Genomic DNA, 14,795 nt, shown 5'->3' with positions numbered 1-14,795 from the left:
CGCCGCCGCCGCCGCCTGCCGCCGCCCGCCGCCGCCGCCGCCGAGGCCCGCTGCCGCCGCCGCCCCCCACCGCCCGCCACCGCCGCCGCCTGCCGCCGCCCGCCGCCGCCGCAGCCGCGGGGCCTGTGTGCGAGCGCGGGTCACTGTCCGCCCCGCCTTCCGGGGGACCTGTGCACCCCGCCACTGCCGGGGTCCCGAGACCCGGGGACGGCTTTCCCGGGAAAGCGCACGGAGCGCCACGGGCTGCTGCAACGTCACGCTGGCCTCTGCCGCCGCAGGCCCGCCCCACACTGCGCGCCCCTCCCTCCCCTCTGCCTGAGTGAGCCAGAGCCCCCGAATCAGCGGCTCCTTTAAACCCGTCCTGTCTGAGCGAAGAACGGACGCCCTCCGGCGACCTACGCACAGAGGCGGGGCCAGGTCCAAGGCTGAGACCCGGGAGCTGTGAGAGCAGAGTCAGGGAAATCTCTCTGTGCAGCCTCGGAGGCAGCGGATTAAAGCTCCATGGTCCATTTGATGTGCCCTGCGTCTGTGGAGTGCATGAATGGACAGCGAATCATCCCAAATTGAGGAAGTGGACTTTGAGGACAAGATTTAAGACTTTCCCCCCTTTTCCTCTTTTTACAACGAATTATTCCAAAGTAAGGAGGTGGACTTAGAGAGCAAGATTTCAGACTTCTTGCCCTTTTCCTCTTTTTACAACGAATTATCCCAAATTGAGGAGGTGGGCTTGGAGAGCAAGATTTTTGATTTTTCCCCCTGCTCTCTTTTTGTGAATGTGTATGTGTAATCTTCTGTGTAAGATTCTCTCTGTATAGCTTTGCTTCCACCATATGTCCCAGGGTTCTATCGGTCCGTTTTTTTTTTTTTTTTTTTTTTCAATAATTACTTTCTAATTTTAATAACGCTACTATATTTCATACTTTATTCTATTTTACTTTACCTGCTCTTTTTTTCCTACCTTCCCTTCCTCCCTCCCTTCCTCCGCTCTTCCTTTCCTTCTTTCTTTTTCTTTCCTCCCTCCCTCCCACCCTTCTTCTTTCCACTTTCTTTTTCTTTCCTTCCTCCCTCCCTCCCTCCTGTCTTTCTTTCTTTCTTCCCTTCCTCCCTCCCTCCCTCCCTTCTTCCATTCACTCTTCCTTTTGCTTTCACTGCCCCCTCCCTCCCTCCTTTCTTTCCTTCTTTCTTTCCATCCTTCCTCACTCCCTCCCTCCTTTCTTTCTTTCTTCCTTCCTTCCTTCCTTTCTTCCCTTCTTCCTTTCTTTCCCTCTCTCTTTCTTTCTTCTACTAATTCTTTCTTTCTGCTTTTTCTCCCTGTTATTCTGAGCTGGGTGGATGAAAGGCTCTTGGTGCTGCAGCCAGGAGCCAGTGCTGTGCCTCTGAAGTGGGAGAGCCAACTTCAGGACACGGGTCCACAAGAGACCTCCCAGCTCCACATAATATCAAGCAGCGAAAATCTCCCAGAGATCTCCATCCCAACACCAGCACCCAGCTTCAGTCAACGACCAGCAAGCTACAGTGCTGGTCACCCTATGCCAAGCAACTAGCAAGGCAGGAACACAACCCCACCCATTAGCAGAGAAGCTACCTAAAAACATAATAAGGCCATAGGCACCCCAAAACACACCACCAGACGTGGACCTGTCCACCAGAAAGACAAGATCGAGCCTCAACCACCAGAACACAGGCATTAGTCCCCCCCACCAGGAAGCCTATACAACCTACTGAAACAACCTTAGCCACTGGGGTCAGACACGAAAAACAACGGGAACTACGAATCTGCAGCCTGCAAAAAGGAGACCCCAAACACAGTAACATAAGCAAAATGAGAAGACAGAAAAACACACAGCAGGTGAAGGAGCAAGATAAAAACCTACCAGACCTAACAAATGAAGAGGTAATAGGCAGTCTACCTGAAAAAGAATTCAGAATAATGATGGTAAAGATGATCCAAAATCTTGGAAATAGAATAGACAAAATGCAAGAAACAGTTAACAAGGACCTAGAAGAACTAAAGATGAATCAAGCATCGATTAAAAACACAATACATGAAATAAAAAATACTCTAGATGGGATCAATAGCAGAATAACTGAGGCAGAAGAACGGATAAGTGAGGTGGAAGATAAAATAGTGGAAATAACTGATGCAGAGCAAAATAAAGAAAAAAGAATGAAAAGAACAGAGGACAGTCTCAGAGACCTCTGGGACAACATTAAACGCACCAACATTCGAATTATAGGGGTTCCAGAAGAAGAAGAGAAAAAGAAAGGGACTGAGAAAATATTTGAAGAGATTATAGTTGAAAACTTCCCCAATATGGGAAAGGAAATAGTTAATCAAGTCCAGGAGGCACAGAGAGTCCCATACAGAATAAATCCAAGGAGAAATACACCAAGACACATATTAATCAAACTGTCAAAAATTAAACACAAAGAAATCATATTAAAAGCAGCAAGGGAAAAACAACAAATAACACACAAGGGAATCCCCATCAGGTTAACAGCTGATCTCTCAGCAGAAACTCTACAAGCCAGAAGGGAGTGGCAGGACATAATTAAAGTGATGAAGGAGAGAAACCTGCAGCCAAGATTACTCTACCCAGCAAGGATCTCATTCAGATTTGATGGAGAAATTAAAACCTTTACAGACAAGCAAAAGCTGAGAGAGTTCAGCACCACCAAACCAGCTTTACAACAAATGCTAAAGGAACTTCTCTAGGCAAGAAACACAACAGAAGGAATATACCTACAATAACGAACCCAAAGCAATTAAGGAAATGGGAATAGGAACATACATATCAATAATTACCTTAAAGGTAAATGGACTAAATGCTCCCACCAAAAGACACAGAGTGGCTGAATGGATACAAAAACAAGACCCATATATATGCTGTCTACAAGAGACCCACTTCAGACCTAAAGACACATACAGATTGAAAGTAAGGGGATGGAAAAAGATATTCCATGCAAATGGAAATCAAAAGCTGGAGTAGCAATTCTTATATCAGACAAAATAGACTTTAAAATAAAGACTATTAGAAGAGACAAAGAAGGACACTACATAATGATCAAGGGATCGATCCAAGAAGAAGATATAACAATTGTAAATATTTATGCACCCAACATAGGAGCACCTCAATACATAAGGCAAATACTAACAGCCATAAAAGGGGAAATCGACAGTAACACAATCATAGTAGGGGACTTTAACACCCCACTTTCACCAATGGACAGATCGTCCAAAATGAAAATAAATAAGGAAACACAAGCTTTAAATGATACATTAAACAAGATGGACTTAGTTGATATTTATAGGACATTTCATCCAAAAACAACAGAATACACATTTTTCTCAAGTGCTCATGGAACATTCTCCAGGATAGATCATATCTTGGGTCACAAATCAAGCCTTGGTAAATTTAAGAAAATTGAAATTGTATCAAGTATCTTTTCCGACCACAATGCTATGAGACTAGACATCAATTACAGGAAAAGATCTGTAAAAAATACAAACACATGGAGGCTAAACAATACACTACTCAATAACGAAGTGATCACTGAAGAAATCAGAGAGGAAATTAAAAAATACCTAGAAACAAATGACAATGGAGACACGACAACCCAAAACCTATGGGATGCAGCAAAAGCAGTTCTAAGGGGGAAGTTTATAGCAATACAATCCCACCTTAAGAAACAGGAAACATTTCGAGTAAACAACCTGACCCTGCACCTAAAGCAATTAGAGAAAGAAGAACAAAAAACCCCCAAAGCTAGCAGAAGGAAAGAAATCATAAAGATCAGATCAGAAATAAATGAAAAAGAAATGAAGGAAACGATAGCAAAGATCAACCAAACTAAAAGCTGGTTCTTTGAGAAGATAAACAAAATTGACAAACCATTAGCCAGACTCATCAAGAAAAGAAGGGAGAAGACTCAAATCAATAGAATTAGAAATGAAAAAGGAGAAGTAACAACTGACACTGCAGAAATACAAAAGATCATGAGAGATTACTACAAGCAACTCTATGCCAATAAAATGGACAACCTGGAAGAAATGGACAAATTCTTAGAAATGCACAACCTGCCAAGACTGACTCAGGAAGAAATAGAAAATATGAATAGACCAATCACAAGCACTGAAATTGAAACTGTGATTAAAAATCTTCCATCAAACAAAAGCCCAGGACCAGATGGCTTCACAGGCGAATTCTATCAAACATTTAGAGAAGAGCTAACACCCATCCTTCTCAAACTCTTCCAAACAATTTCAGAGGAAGGAACACTCCCAAACTCATTCTACGAGGCCACCATCACCTTGATACCAAAACCAGGCAAGGATGTCACAAAGAAAGAAAACTACAGGCCAATATCACTGATGAACATAGATGCAAAAATCCTCAACAAAATACTAGCAAACAGAATCCAACAGCACATTAAAAGGATCATACACCATGATCAAGTGGGGTTTATTCCAGGAATGCAAGGATTCTTCAATATACGCAAATCAATCAATGTGATACACCATATTAACAAGTTGAAGGAGAAAAACCATATGATCATCTCAATAGATGCAGAGAAAGCTTTCGACAAAATTCAACACCCATTTATGATAAAAACCCTGCAGAAAGTAGGCATAGAGGGAACTTTCCTCAACATAATAAAGGCCATATATGACAAACCCACAGCCAACATTGTCCTCAATGGTGAAAAACTGAAACCATTTCCACTAAGATCAGGAACAAGACAAGGTTGCCCACTCTCACCACTCTTATTCAACCTAGTTTTGGAAGTTTTAGCCACAGCAATCAGAGAAGAAAAGGAAATAAAAGGAATCCAAATCGGAAAAGAAGAAGTAAAGCTGTCATTGTTTGCAGATGACATGATACTATACATAGAGAATCCTAAAGATGCTACCGAAAAACTACTAGAGCTAATCAATGAATTTGGTAAAGTAGCAGGTTACAAAATTAATGTACAGAAATCTCTGGCATTCCTGTACACTAATGATGAAAAATCTGAAAATGAAATCAAGAAAACACTCCCATTTACCATTGCAACAAAAAGAATAAAATATCTAGGAATAAACCTACCTAAGGAGACAAAAGACCTGTATGCAGAAAATTATAAGACACTGATGAAAGAAATTAAAGATGATACAAACAGATGGAGAGATATACCATGCTCCTGGATTGGAAGAATCAATATTGTGAAAATGACTCTACTACCCAAAGCAATCTACAGATTCAATGCAATCCCTATCAAACTACCACTGGCATTTTTCACAGAACTAGAACAAAAAATTTCAAAATTTGTTTGGAAAAACAAAAGACCCCGAATAGCCAAAGCAATCTTGAGAACGAAAAAAGGAGCTGGAGGAATCAGGCTCCCTGACTTCAGACTATACTACAAAGCTACAGTAATTAAGACAGTGTGGTACTGGCATAAAAACAGAAAGATAGATCAGTGGATCAGGATAGAAAGCCCAGAGATAAACCCACGCACATATGGCCAACTTATCTTTGATAAAGGAGGCAGGAATGTACAGTGGAGAAAGGACAGCCTCTTCAATAAGTGGTGCTGGGAAAACTGGACAGGGACATGTAAAAGTATGAGATTAGATCATTCCCTAACACCATACACAAAAATAAGCTCAAAATGGATTAAAGACTTAAATGTAAGGCCAGAAACTATCAAACTCTTAGAGGAAAACATAGGTAGAACACTCTATGACATAAATCACAGCAAGATCCTTTTGGACCCACCTCCTAGAGAAATGGAAATAAAAACAAAGATAAACAAATGGGACCTAATGAAACTGAAAAGCTTTTGCACAGCAAAGGAAACCATAAACAAGACCAAAAGACAACCCTCAGAATGGGAGAAAATATTTGCAAATGAAGCAACTGACAAAGGATTAATCTCCAAAATTTATAAACAGCTCATGCAGCTCAATAGCAAAAAAACAAACAACCCAATCCAAAAATGGGCAGAAGACTTAAATAGGCATTTCTCCAAAGAAGATATACAGACTGCCAACAAACACATGAAAGAATGCTCAACATCATTAATCATTAGAGAAATGCAAATCAAAACTACAATGAGATATCATCTCACACCAGTCAGAATGGCCATCATCAAGAAATCTAGAAACAATAAATGCTGGAGAGGGTGTGGAGAAAAGGGAACACTCTTGCACTGCTGGTGGGAATGTGAATTGGTACAGCCACTATGGAGAACAGTATGGAGGTTCCTTAAAAAACTAAAAATAGAACTACCATATGATCCAGCAATCCCACTACTAGGCATATACCCTGAGAAAACCATAATTCAAAAAGAGACATGTACCAAAATGTTCATTGCAGCTCTATTCACAATAGCCCGGAGCTGGAAACAACCTAAGTGTCCATCATCGGATGAATGGATAAAGAAGATGTGGCACATATATACAATGGAATATTACTCAGCCATAAAAAGAAACGAAACTGAGCTATTTGTAATGAGGTGGATAGACCTAGAGTCTGTCATACAGAGTGAAGTAAGTCAGAAAGAGAAAGACAAATACCGTATGCTAACACATATATATGGAATATAAGAAAAAAAAATGTCATGAAGAACCTAGGGGTAAAACGGGAATAAAGACACAGACCTACTTGAGAATGGACTTGAGGATATGGGGAGGGGGAAGGGTAAGCTGTGACAAAGCGAAAGAGAGGCATGGACATATATACACTACCAAACGTAGGCTAGATAGACAGTGGGAAGCAGCCGCAGAGCACAGGGAGATCAGCTCGGTGCTTTGTGACTGCCTGGAGGGGAGGGATAGGGAGGGTGGGAGGGAGGGAGATGCATGAGGGAGGGGATGTGGGAACAGATGTATATGTATGACTGATTCACTTTGTTATAAAGCAGAAACTAATAAAAAAATAAATAAATAAATAAAAAATGGTAATTGTAAAATCCTTTTCTATAAAAAAGTAATAGGGTAATCCCTGTGATTTTCTATTTACATATATTATACTATACTTATATTAGTTGGTATTATGAGCTATCTACATATTTAGCCCCTTTATCCTCTTCATCTTACCTTTACTAATAGCATAATCCTGCATGCTGATCCAAAGGCTTCGAGCCGGCTCTTTTGAACAACCCAATGCCAAGTCTACGTAGACAGCAATTTCAGGCCGCAATTTGTAATCAAAAGGCTTCTGTTCTTCATTTCCCGAAAGAGCTACTTCTAATAGGCAACTCATACATTTATCTAAAAAAAAAATTACACAAGTTATCGATTTCAAGCTTTGTAAATTTTGGTGCTACAAATAAAAGCTTACCATATTTACTTAATGCATATGAAATGATACATTTCAAACCATTTTAAGTAGATGCTACAAAGGTATAGTCCTTTAATGCTTCTCAATTGGGCATAGTATCACCCCTTTCTTTATGTGACTAAATGTAACATTCCAGGGAGGAGTTCTGGCATTTTGGTAGGCAGGGCCCTACATGTGCAGCACAGTCTTGTGTAACAAAGAACTTTCTTGCTCAAAATGGATTGATATCCTTGTTGAGAAACATATCCTTGTTGAGAAAAACAAGAGACTAGCCAAGATTTTTCTTTTCTTTTTGTAGACTTAAGGGAAAATAATCACTTCAGTATGATTTAAGGGAGATCAAAGATATTGATACTTGAACAATTTCTCAACGGATACTTACATTTGTTCAGGTGGTTCCTAACTTTCCAATGGGACATTTGGCATTAAGAATTCATTTTACATTTAAAAAACAAAACACTTCTCTAAATGACAGGTTCCTGGGCTAATACCCAAAGTCAATTTAACCCACAATATAACTAAATTATCATTTATTTACAATTTTACAGACAAGAGCCTCTTCCTAATATATGTAAGTATTTTTTTAGAAGCTACTGCTTATCTTTGTTTTTTATTATTATCATTTATTTTTGGCTGTGTTGGGTCTTCGTTGCTGCGCACGGGCTTTCTCTAGCTGCGGTGAGCGGGAGCTACTCTTTGTTGCGGTGCACAGGCTTCTTGTTGTGGTGGCCTGTCGCAGAGCATGAGCTCTAGGCACGTGGGCTTCAGTAGTTGTAGCGTGCAGGCTCAGTAGTTGTGGCTCACGGGCTCTAGAGCACAGGCTCAGTAGTTGTAGCACACGGGCTTAGTTGCTCCGTGGCATGTGGGATCTTCCTGGACCAGGGCTCAAACCCTTGTCCCCTGCATTGGCAGGCAGATTCTTAACCACTGTGGGAAGTCCAATATATGCAAGTATTTAAACATAAAATGTAACATTTTAATAGTTTCATAATTTTATAATTTAAAAAGTGAAAAATAACATTAAAACTGAAATTGATTATATTCATACCAAAGGCCAGTTGAGTAAAGTACACATAACAGAAATAGGAAGGTAGAGATAAAGGTACTTTTGTCCTCAGGAGGACATATGGAACTATCACAGAGCTAAACACTGATAGCACTGGAACTACCTTTATGATGTTGAATACCCCTTGAAAAAAAACATGATTTTACTTTTTTTGATACAAACGTTCCTAAGTACCAGTCTAGCATTCATCAGCCATGGCTGGAATCACTTTCTGGTTCATAAATGAAACAATGAATATACACTCCTATTTGGAAAAGGAAGAAAATCTTCAACATCTCTCACTCCCACCCTCCAACCCCAAAGCAGAAATCTCCACGATTTTTGTCATGGTTTCTACTTTTTGTTTCTCCTCTTGAGATTCTCTTAGATTGAGATTTCTCTTAGATTTTGCTTCTTGGACACTCTCTGAGTCTCTTCCTCTTATCAGAGAAATAATAAATTTAAAATCTAGGGACTTCCATGGTGGTCCAGTGGGTAAGACTCTGTGCTCCCAATGCAGGGGGCCCAAGTTTGATCCCTGGTCAGGGAACTAGATCCCATATGCCACAACTAAGAAGTCTGCATGCCACAGTGAAGATCCCACGTGCTGCAACTAAGACCTGGCACAGCCAAAATAAATAAATATTTCTTAAAAATAAATAAATAAAATCTAATAAGACCATATGGGCTATCTAATCTAACTCATTATTTTAAGGATTGAAATTAGAGGTTCAGAGAGATTAAAGGACCAATCCTAGATAAAACAACTACATCATCTATTCAGGAACTGGAGAAATCCTCATGTTCAGTCTGAGAGCTAGCCTACCATCAAAGTAGACAAATGGAAGATGAGGCAGGAAAGGAAACCCCAAAGGTATCATAAATGGGGAGGAAAAAAAGAAGGAATCACACAAGGTAACATCAGCTTGAAAGGAGGACAGGCTGGGAGGAGAAGGGACTGGCCCTCACAACTGAGACGTGTTTATGACCTGAGCCCTGGTAAGTCATGGTCAGTAACCTTCTATGAAGCAGTTTCATAACCTCCAAGCCCCAGAACACAAGTAATTAAGCATTTTCCCATTTTTATGAGTTAGATGACTTGCTCAAAATGAGTGATAAATAAAAACAGAGTAGAACCAGACCTACATTTCCCTAGTTCAGGGGCTCTTTTCACTATATGATGCTGCAGGACTTAACTGTTTTTCTGAGGGCTCCAAGTTACAGTCTTGGATCCCCTACCCTGCAAATGTTGCATTTGTTTTCTATCAGTTCTCTATTCAGCAAACCCAGAATAAGAGAAATCTCCAAAGGAGGTACAAACAGAAGCACGTATTCTAAATGCTGCAGAGAAGCACATTACCTAACTGAGGGGTATCCATTTCTACACCGTCACTAAAAAGTGGTGTTTTCATCCAATATGCAGTGTCCTGTTCCTCTGGAGACACAGGCGAACCCTGAAGCATGCCACCAAGACATTGCCCAATAAGAAGAGCAATTGTTCTTTCCAGATCAACAAGCCACACCCAGGACTGGGCTGGCTGAGGTAATGGCACACCAGCAGGATCAATCAGTTCTGGCCCTCCTGAAAACAAAATCATTAGTAATTTATCTGGTGTTGAAGATTCTCAAGCTTTTTCATTTATATTGCACTGCAACAAGACACTGAAGCAAAATAATTTTATAATGAAAACATAGATTATAACACTTTCTGTATATATTCTCTTTAGTAGGCTAATTTAAAATACATTCAGGTAAGTTTGCCATCAAATAAAAATCTGCTTTGTAAAGTTACTGATTTTGAGATAAACAGTGAAACAGTACATGGCAGAATTATCCCCCATTGATTCTATTCCTACTTTTCACTATCCAGATCAAATTTCAACCTTAAGAGTGAGTAACTGAGGTAGCTCATACCTCCAAAATCAAAACAAGAGTTGATCTAGTAAAATGACACTTAGTATTGTTCAATGCTTTTAAGGCCTGAATTCAGAACTGTCCTATACTAAGATCCAGACCCATGGTTTCTTATTGTACATTTGTTTTTAAAAGTTCTTCACTTAAAAAAAAAAAAAAAAAAACTACAGCTAGCCATAAAGATAAGAAGAGATATCAATGAAATCATAAAAGAAAAACACAAGAAATCAACAAATTCAAAAACTGGGTATTTGAAAACACTAATAAAATGGACAAACCTCTAATAAAATTAATCCAGAAAATAAAGATGGCATAAATTTTAAAATTAAAAATACAAAAAGAGGATATAACCACAGATACACTAGAGATTTTTAAAAACTATGTGTGAATATTATGAACAACTTTGTGTCAATAAACTTGAAAACCAACAAAATGACATTTTCTGAAAAAATATCAATTTCTGAAATGGATTTGAGAAGAAACAAAAAGCTATAAGAGAACAATAACCACTAAAAAAAGAAAATTAATAGCCAAAAACCTATCTATAAAAAAACACTAGGGCCAGATAGTTTTTGTAAACTCTTATAAACCTTCAAGAAGAGATAACTCCTAAATTACACAAATTATTTCAGAGAAAAGGGAAAAAAAGGAAGATTCCAAACTGATGTTATGAGGTTAGTATAATTGTGGTCGTAAAAATGACACAAGGATAGCATGAAAATGGAAAATCATGGGAAAAAATCAGTTATGAACACAGATGCAAAAATCCAAAATAAAATGACACCTTCCTCGCCTAATACAAATAGAGTAAGTCTTAGCAAATTCTGAGATGCTTTAGAAAAACAGGAGTAAACCTGGAATGGCTCCATATAAAGCCTAATCAATATCCTGATACAGCTGTAACCTTAACACTTGACTTCATCTAAATCCAGTTGTCACAGAACAATGGGATATAAGACGGGCCCTCAAAGTATTCTGTCCAATCCCAATCTCTCCAGTAGAAGGAACCAAGGCTTCAAGAAGTTATAAGTGACTTGCCCAAGATCATACAGCCAAGTTCAAACAGAGCCAATACTAAAATCTAAATCTTTTTATGCCTTAGACCAGGATTCTTTCCATAAAACATATGACCTCATTTAAACCTGAAAGGTTTTTAAGATTTCAGTAATGAAACTCCTTTGATAGCCTTAGGATAGACAGACTTCAATGGAAAAATACATTGATGTTTTCTAGACATGATATTTTAAGCTATATTCAATGGAATAAAATCATCAACATTTTATAAATTAAGAGTGAATTCACATATTATGTCTAAAATCAAAATGCTATTTCCTATAAAGTACCTAAAAAGAAAAACACAGAGACATAGGTTTCCAATTTCCATCTTTTACATTCAATCAGTTATCTACATATCCAACCAAAATACAAAATATTTTACTGTTGAATAGAGATTTAAAATTAAAAACGTTTGCATTTAAGAAATAAAACAAATCGGGCCTCCCTGGTGGCGCAGTGGTTGAGAGTCCGCCTGCCGATGCAGGGGATGCAGGTTCGTGCCCCGGTCTGGGAGGATCCCACATGCCGCGGAGCGGCTGGGCCCGTGAGCCATGGCCGCTGGGCCTGCGCGTCCGGAGCCTGTGCTCCGCAACGGGAGAGGCCACAACAGTGAGAGGCCCGCATACCACAAAAAGAAAAAAAAAAAAAAAAAAGAAATAAAACAAATCAATTCATTGATTGTAAAATGTGTCATTATGCTGTTGACTGATTTATGAAACAATGCCTCCTATCATCCACTGTAAGATGTATCCAAATTAAGCCATGTCAAAATTTGAAGAAAAGCATGTCTTGGAATCAATGAAATATACTATTCAAGCCTGATGATCAGATAAAGACTCTATTCGTGATACTTATATATAAGCAACTTTCTTAAATTTTCCCATCTCAGTTGCCCACTTCACACTATAAGCTCTTAGACAGTAACAACTTTATCTTTTGAGTACATTAAACAACCAAGTGTCAGATATGATTTACCTGATGCATGCAAAAGAAACAACTTTTCTCAAGCACATTATTTGCTCCTTTATTATCTTTACTTACCATGAAGAGGCCACTGTAACTCTTGGTCTTCTAAAAGAGTGGCCGCTGGCAGGAGTCTATTAAGGCAATCAAGAGGTGGCAACAAGTCGAGGAGGTAACTCAATAAAGGCCGAGCTACCGACACTGGGAGTAACAGTAGGGAGTTAACAATCTGGCAGAGCATACTGCCTGCAGCTGAGACGTATATCACATCTATGAAGGGTAAGAAATTTAACAGGCATCAATTGTTTCAAACAAACTTAAAAAAAAAACCTAATAAATACTATTTCTGCCTAGAACCCTTTGTTGAATTATTATATAACTCTCTGGTAGCTAGGGTTGAGTTAGTATTTACTCACTTTCAGAAAGTGTTGCCAACAGACACTTTATGGGAAAGCACAAATATCCTGTGCCAACAAATTCAAAGGATTATAGCTGCTTCCCTTAAAATGCATTATGAATTTCTCATTCACAAATTTATTCTCATTTTCAGATTTACTCAAGAAATATTTATTGAACACATACAACATATCAGGCACTAGTATAGGTGAAAGGTGTACAGCTGTGAACAAAGAACTAAAAATTCCTGCCCTCATGGTGCTTACATTCTACTGTAGGAAGTCTTTTACGTTTTTTAAACCAAATTTACTTTTTTTTAAAATTAAAATCACCTCAAAACATCTGGCTTTTTAAAATTATCTGTATTGGTTTTTAATCAATTCTGTGTCAATATTTTATTGTATTTGGGGGCAAGAAGACCATTCAGAGATGAGCTCAATTTGAACAAATTAAGTTTTAGACGCCTGTGGAACAACAAAATGCAAGTGTCTAGTAAGCAATGGTTTTAGTTTCGCAGTTTATTTATTTCTTTGTTCAGAGAGGAAACTTCAGAAATAAGTTGCTTTTGTACAGACTTACCTAATTTTACCTATCTTTGGGATAATCAAGAAAAGGCACCTAGTAGGTAACTAGAGAAAGGCTCTTGTGTAAAAAAGGAGTTCTCAGCTAGATGCATATATGGGAGTCAACATACACATGGCGGTTAAAGACAACAGGACCAGATAAGATCATTCTCAGAGAAAAGAGGGTTGCGGGCAAAATTCAGAAGATCCTAAACATTAAAGGGCATGCCCAAAAAAGAGGAGCTTACAGGAACAGACTGAAAAAGAGTGGCCAAAGAGATATGTGTAAATACAGGATTGTGACTACACAGAAGACCAGAGAAAAGAAAGCGTTTCAAGACAGAAAGAGATGGTTAATGCTAAAGAAAGGTAAAGAAATAGATGAAAATCTCACTTTATACCATTTAATATTAATCTTTTTGAGTATATATCATCTAATTCCTTTAAATTAGACCTCTGTCACACCAATTAGCATCTTTTAAGATTAATCAGATCAATCACTGTTGCCATCACCCCAAAACCAAGATCAAAGGGATCTTCGATAACAAAGGAGATTCAACGTCATTCCTATTCCACTCAGAGGTTTCTGGCCCTCTTAAAGCTTTGGAAAGGCCAAGAACTCTTGCTTTACAACCACTGATTAAATATGAAACCCAGTACCAAACACACCTCTTAATTTTTCTCCAACGCTGCCATTCCAAGGGCTTTCTTTGAGCAAATTTGCAGAACGTGAATAAATATCTGTGGCATGAGGCAACAAGAGCTGAAGATGTTTATGAAGCAATGCCACACTGCTTGAGTTCTGAGGAAAAAAGTTCCTAAATTACTACTTTAGAAGATTCAAGGTAGAAAAATATCATGGCTTACCCAAATATCTGAGTTTCAAGGTCCCTGAGAAAAGACCATAAAAGGCAAAGAATCACATACCTCACTAATGTTATTGATATGGCAAAATGCCAGCAGCTGTTTCTGCAGTGAACATAGCAGTTCATGAAGATGAGCAGGCTGACTGTTCTCTGAAGACGATGTTCCAAGTAGAAATTTATCACTATTCTTTTCTAGCTCCCCAAATGCTTGATCCTAAAACGATACATAAATTAAGATTATATTTGAAGTGTTTGAAAGTGAAATTAATGTCCTACCATAAATGATTCTGATTTAAGAAGCCACTGTCTCCTTTCTCCCATTATTAATCTTTAAATCTTTGCTATGTTGTCATTAGCTATAAGGTGGTAAGATTTATCAAGCAATTTCAATTTGTTTTTCCATTAAGAAAAGTTTCACCACAAAAACTTTTGTGGTTTCACCACAAAAACTTTGAAAATGCAGAAAACAAGATAAAGGAAAACAATACCCAAAGACAACACATTTCAACATTTTAATGCTATTGCTTTCCTGACCTCCTATGTAAAGGTTTTGTTTTCACATATTTGAATTTCGAAGAACACAATTCTTAGAAATTAAATTTATTTCTGATTATAAAAGAAGTAAGTGGCCTAAAGAAACATGACAACTAAATACAATGTATGATCC

The 14,795-nt window shown here is 38.6% G+C and overlaps 1 protein-coding gene across 7 annotated transcripts in view; it reads right to left on the bottom strand.

The window, feature by feature from the left end:
- HERC1 (HECT and RLD domain containing E3 ubiquitin protein ligase family member 1) overlaps positions 1-14,795 on the bottom strand; it is a 220,482-nt gene that overhangs the window by 123,728 nt on the left and 81,959 nt on the right. For all 7 annotated transcript variants that reach the window (XM_060097204.1, XM_060097205.1, XM_060097207.1 and 4 more), the window contains exons 16-20: positions 14,190-14,342; positions 13,932-14,064; positions 12,382-12,573; positions 9,731-9,952; positions 7,082-7,255 (exon numbers count right to left, since the gene is read on the bottom strand). In XM_060097204.1, coding sequence (XP_059953187.1) covers positions 7,082-7,255; positions 9,731-9,952; positions 12,382-12,573; positions 13,932-14,064; positions 14,190-14,342 — 874 coding nt within the window. The remainder of the gene's footprint in view (positions 1-7,081; positions 7,256-9,730; positions 9,953-12,381; positions 12,574-13,931; positions 14,065-14,189; positions 14,343-14,795) is intronic.

This window comes from Mesoplodon densirostris, chromosome 4 (assembly GCF_025265405.1).
Source record: "Mesoplodon densirostris isolate mMesDen1 chromosome 4, mMesDen1 primary haplotype, whole genome shotgun sequence".
In the NCBI taxonomy this organism is placed as follows: domain Eukaryota; kingdom Metazoa; phylum Chordata; class Mammalia; order Artiodactyla; family Ziphiidae; genus Mesoplodon; species Mesoplodon densirostris.
This window is presented reverse-complemented; position numbering and strand designations above follow the sequence as displayed.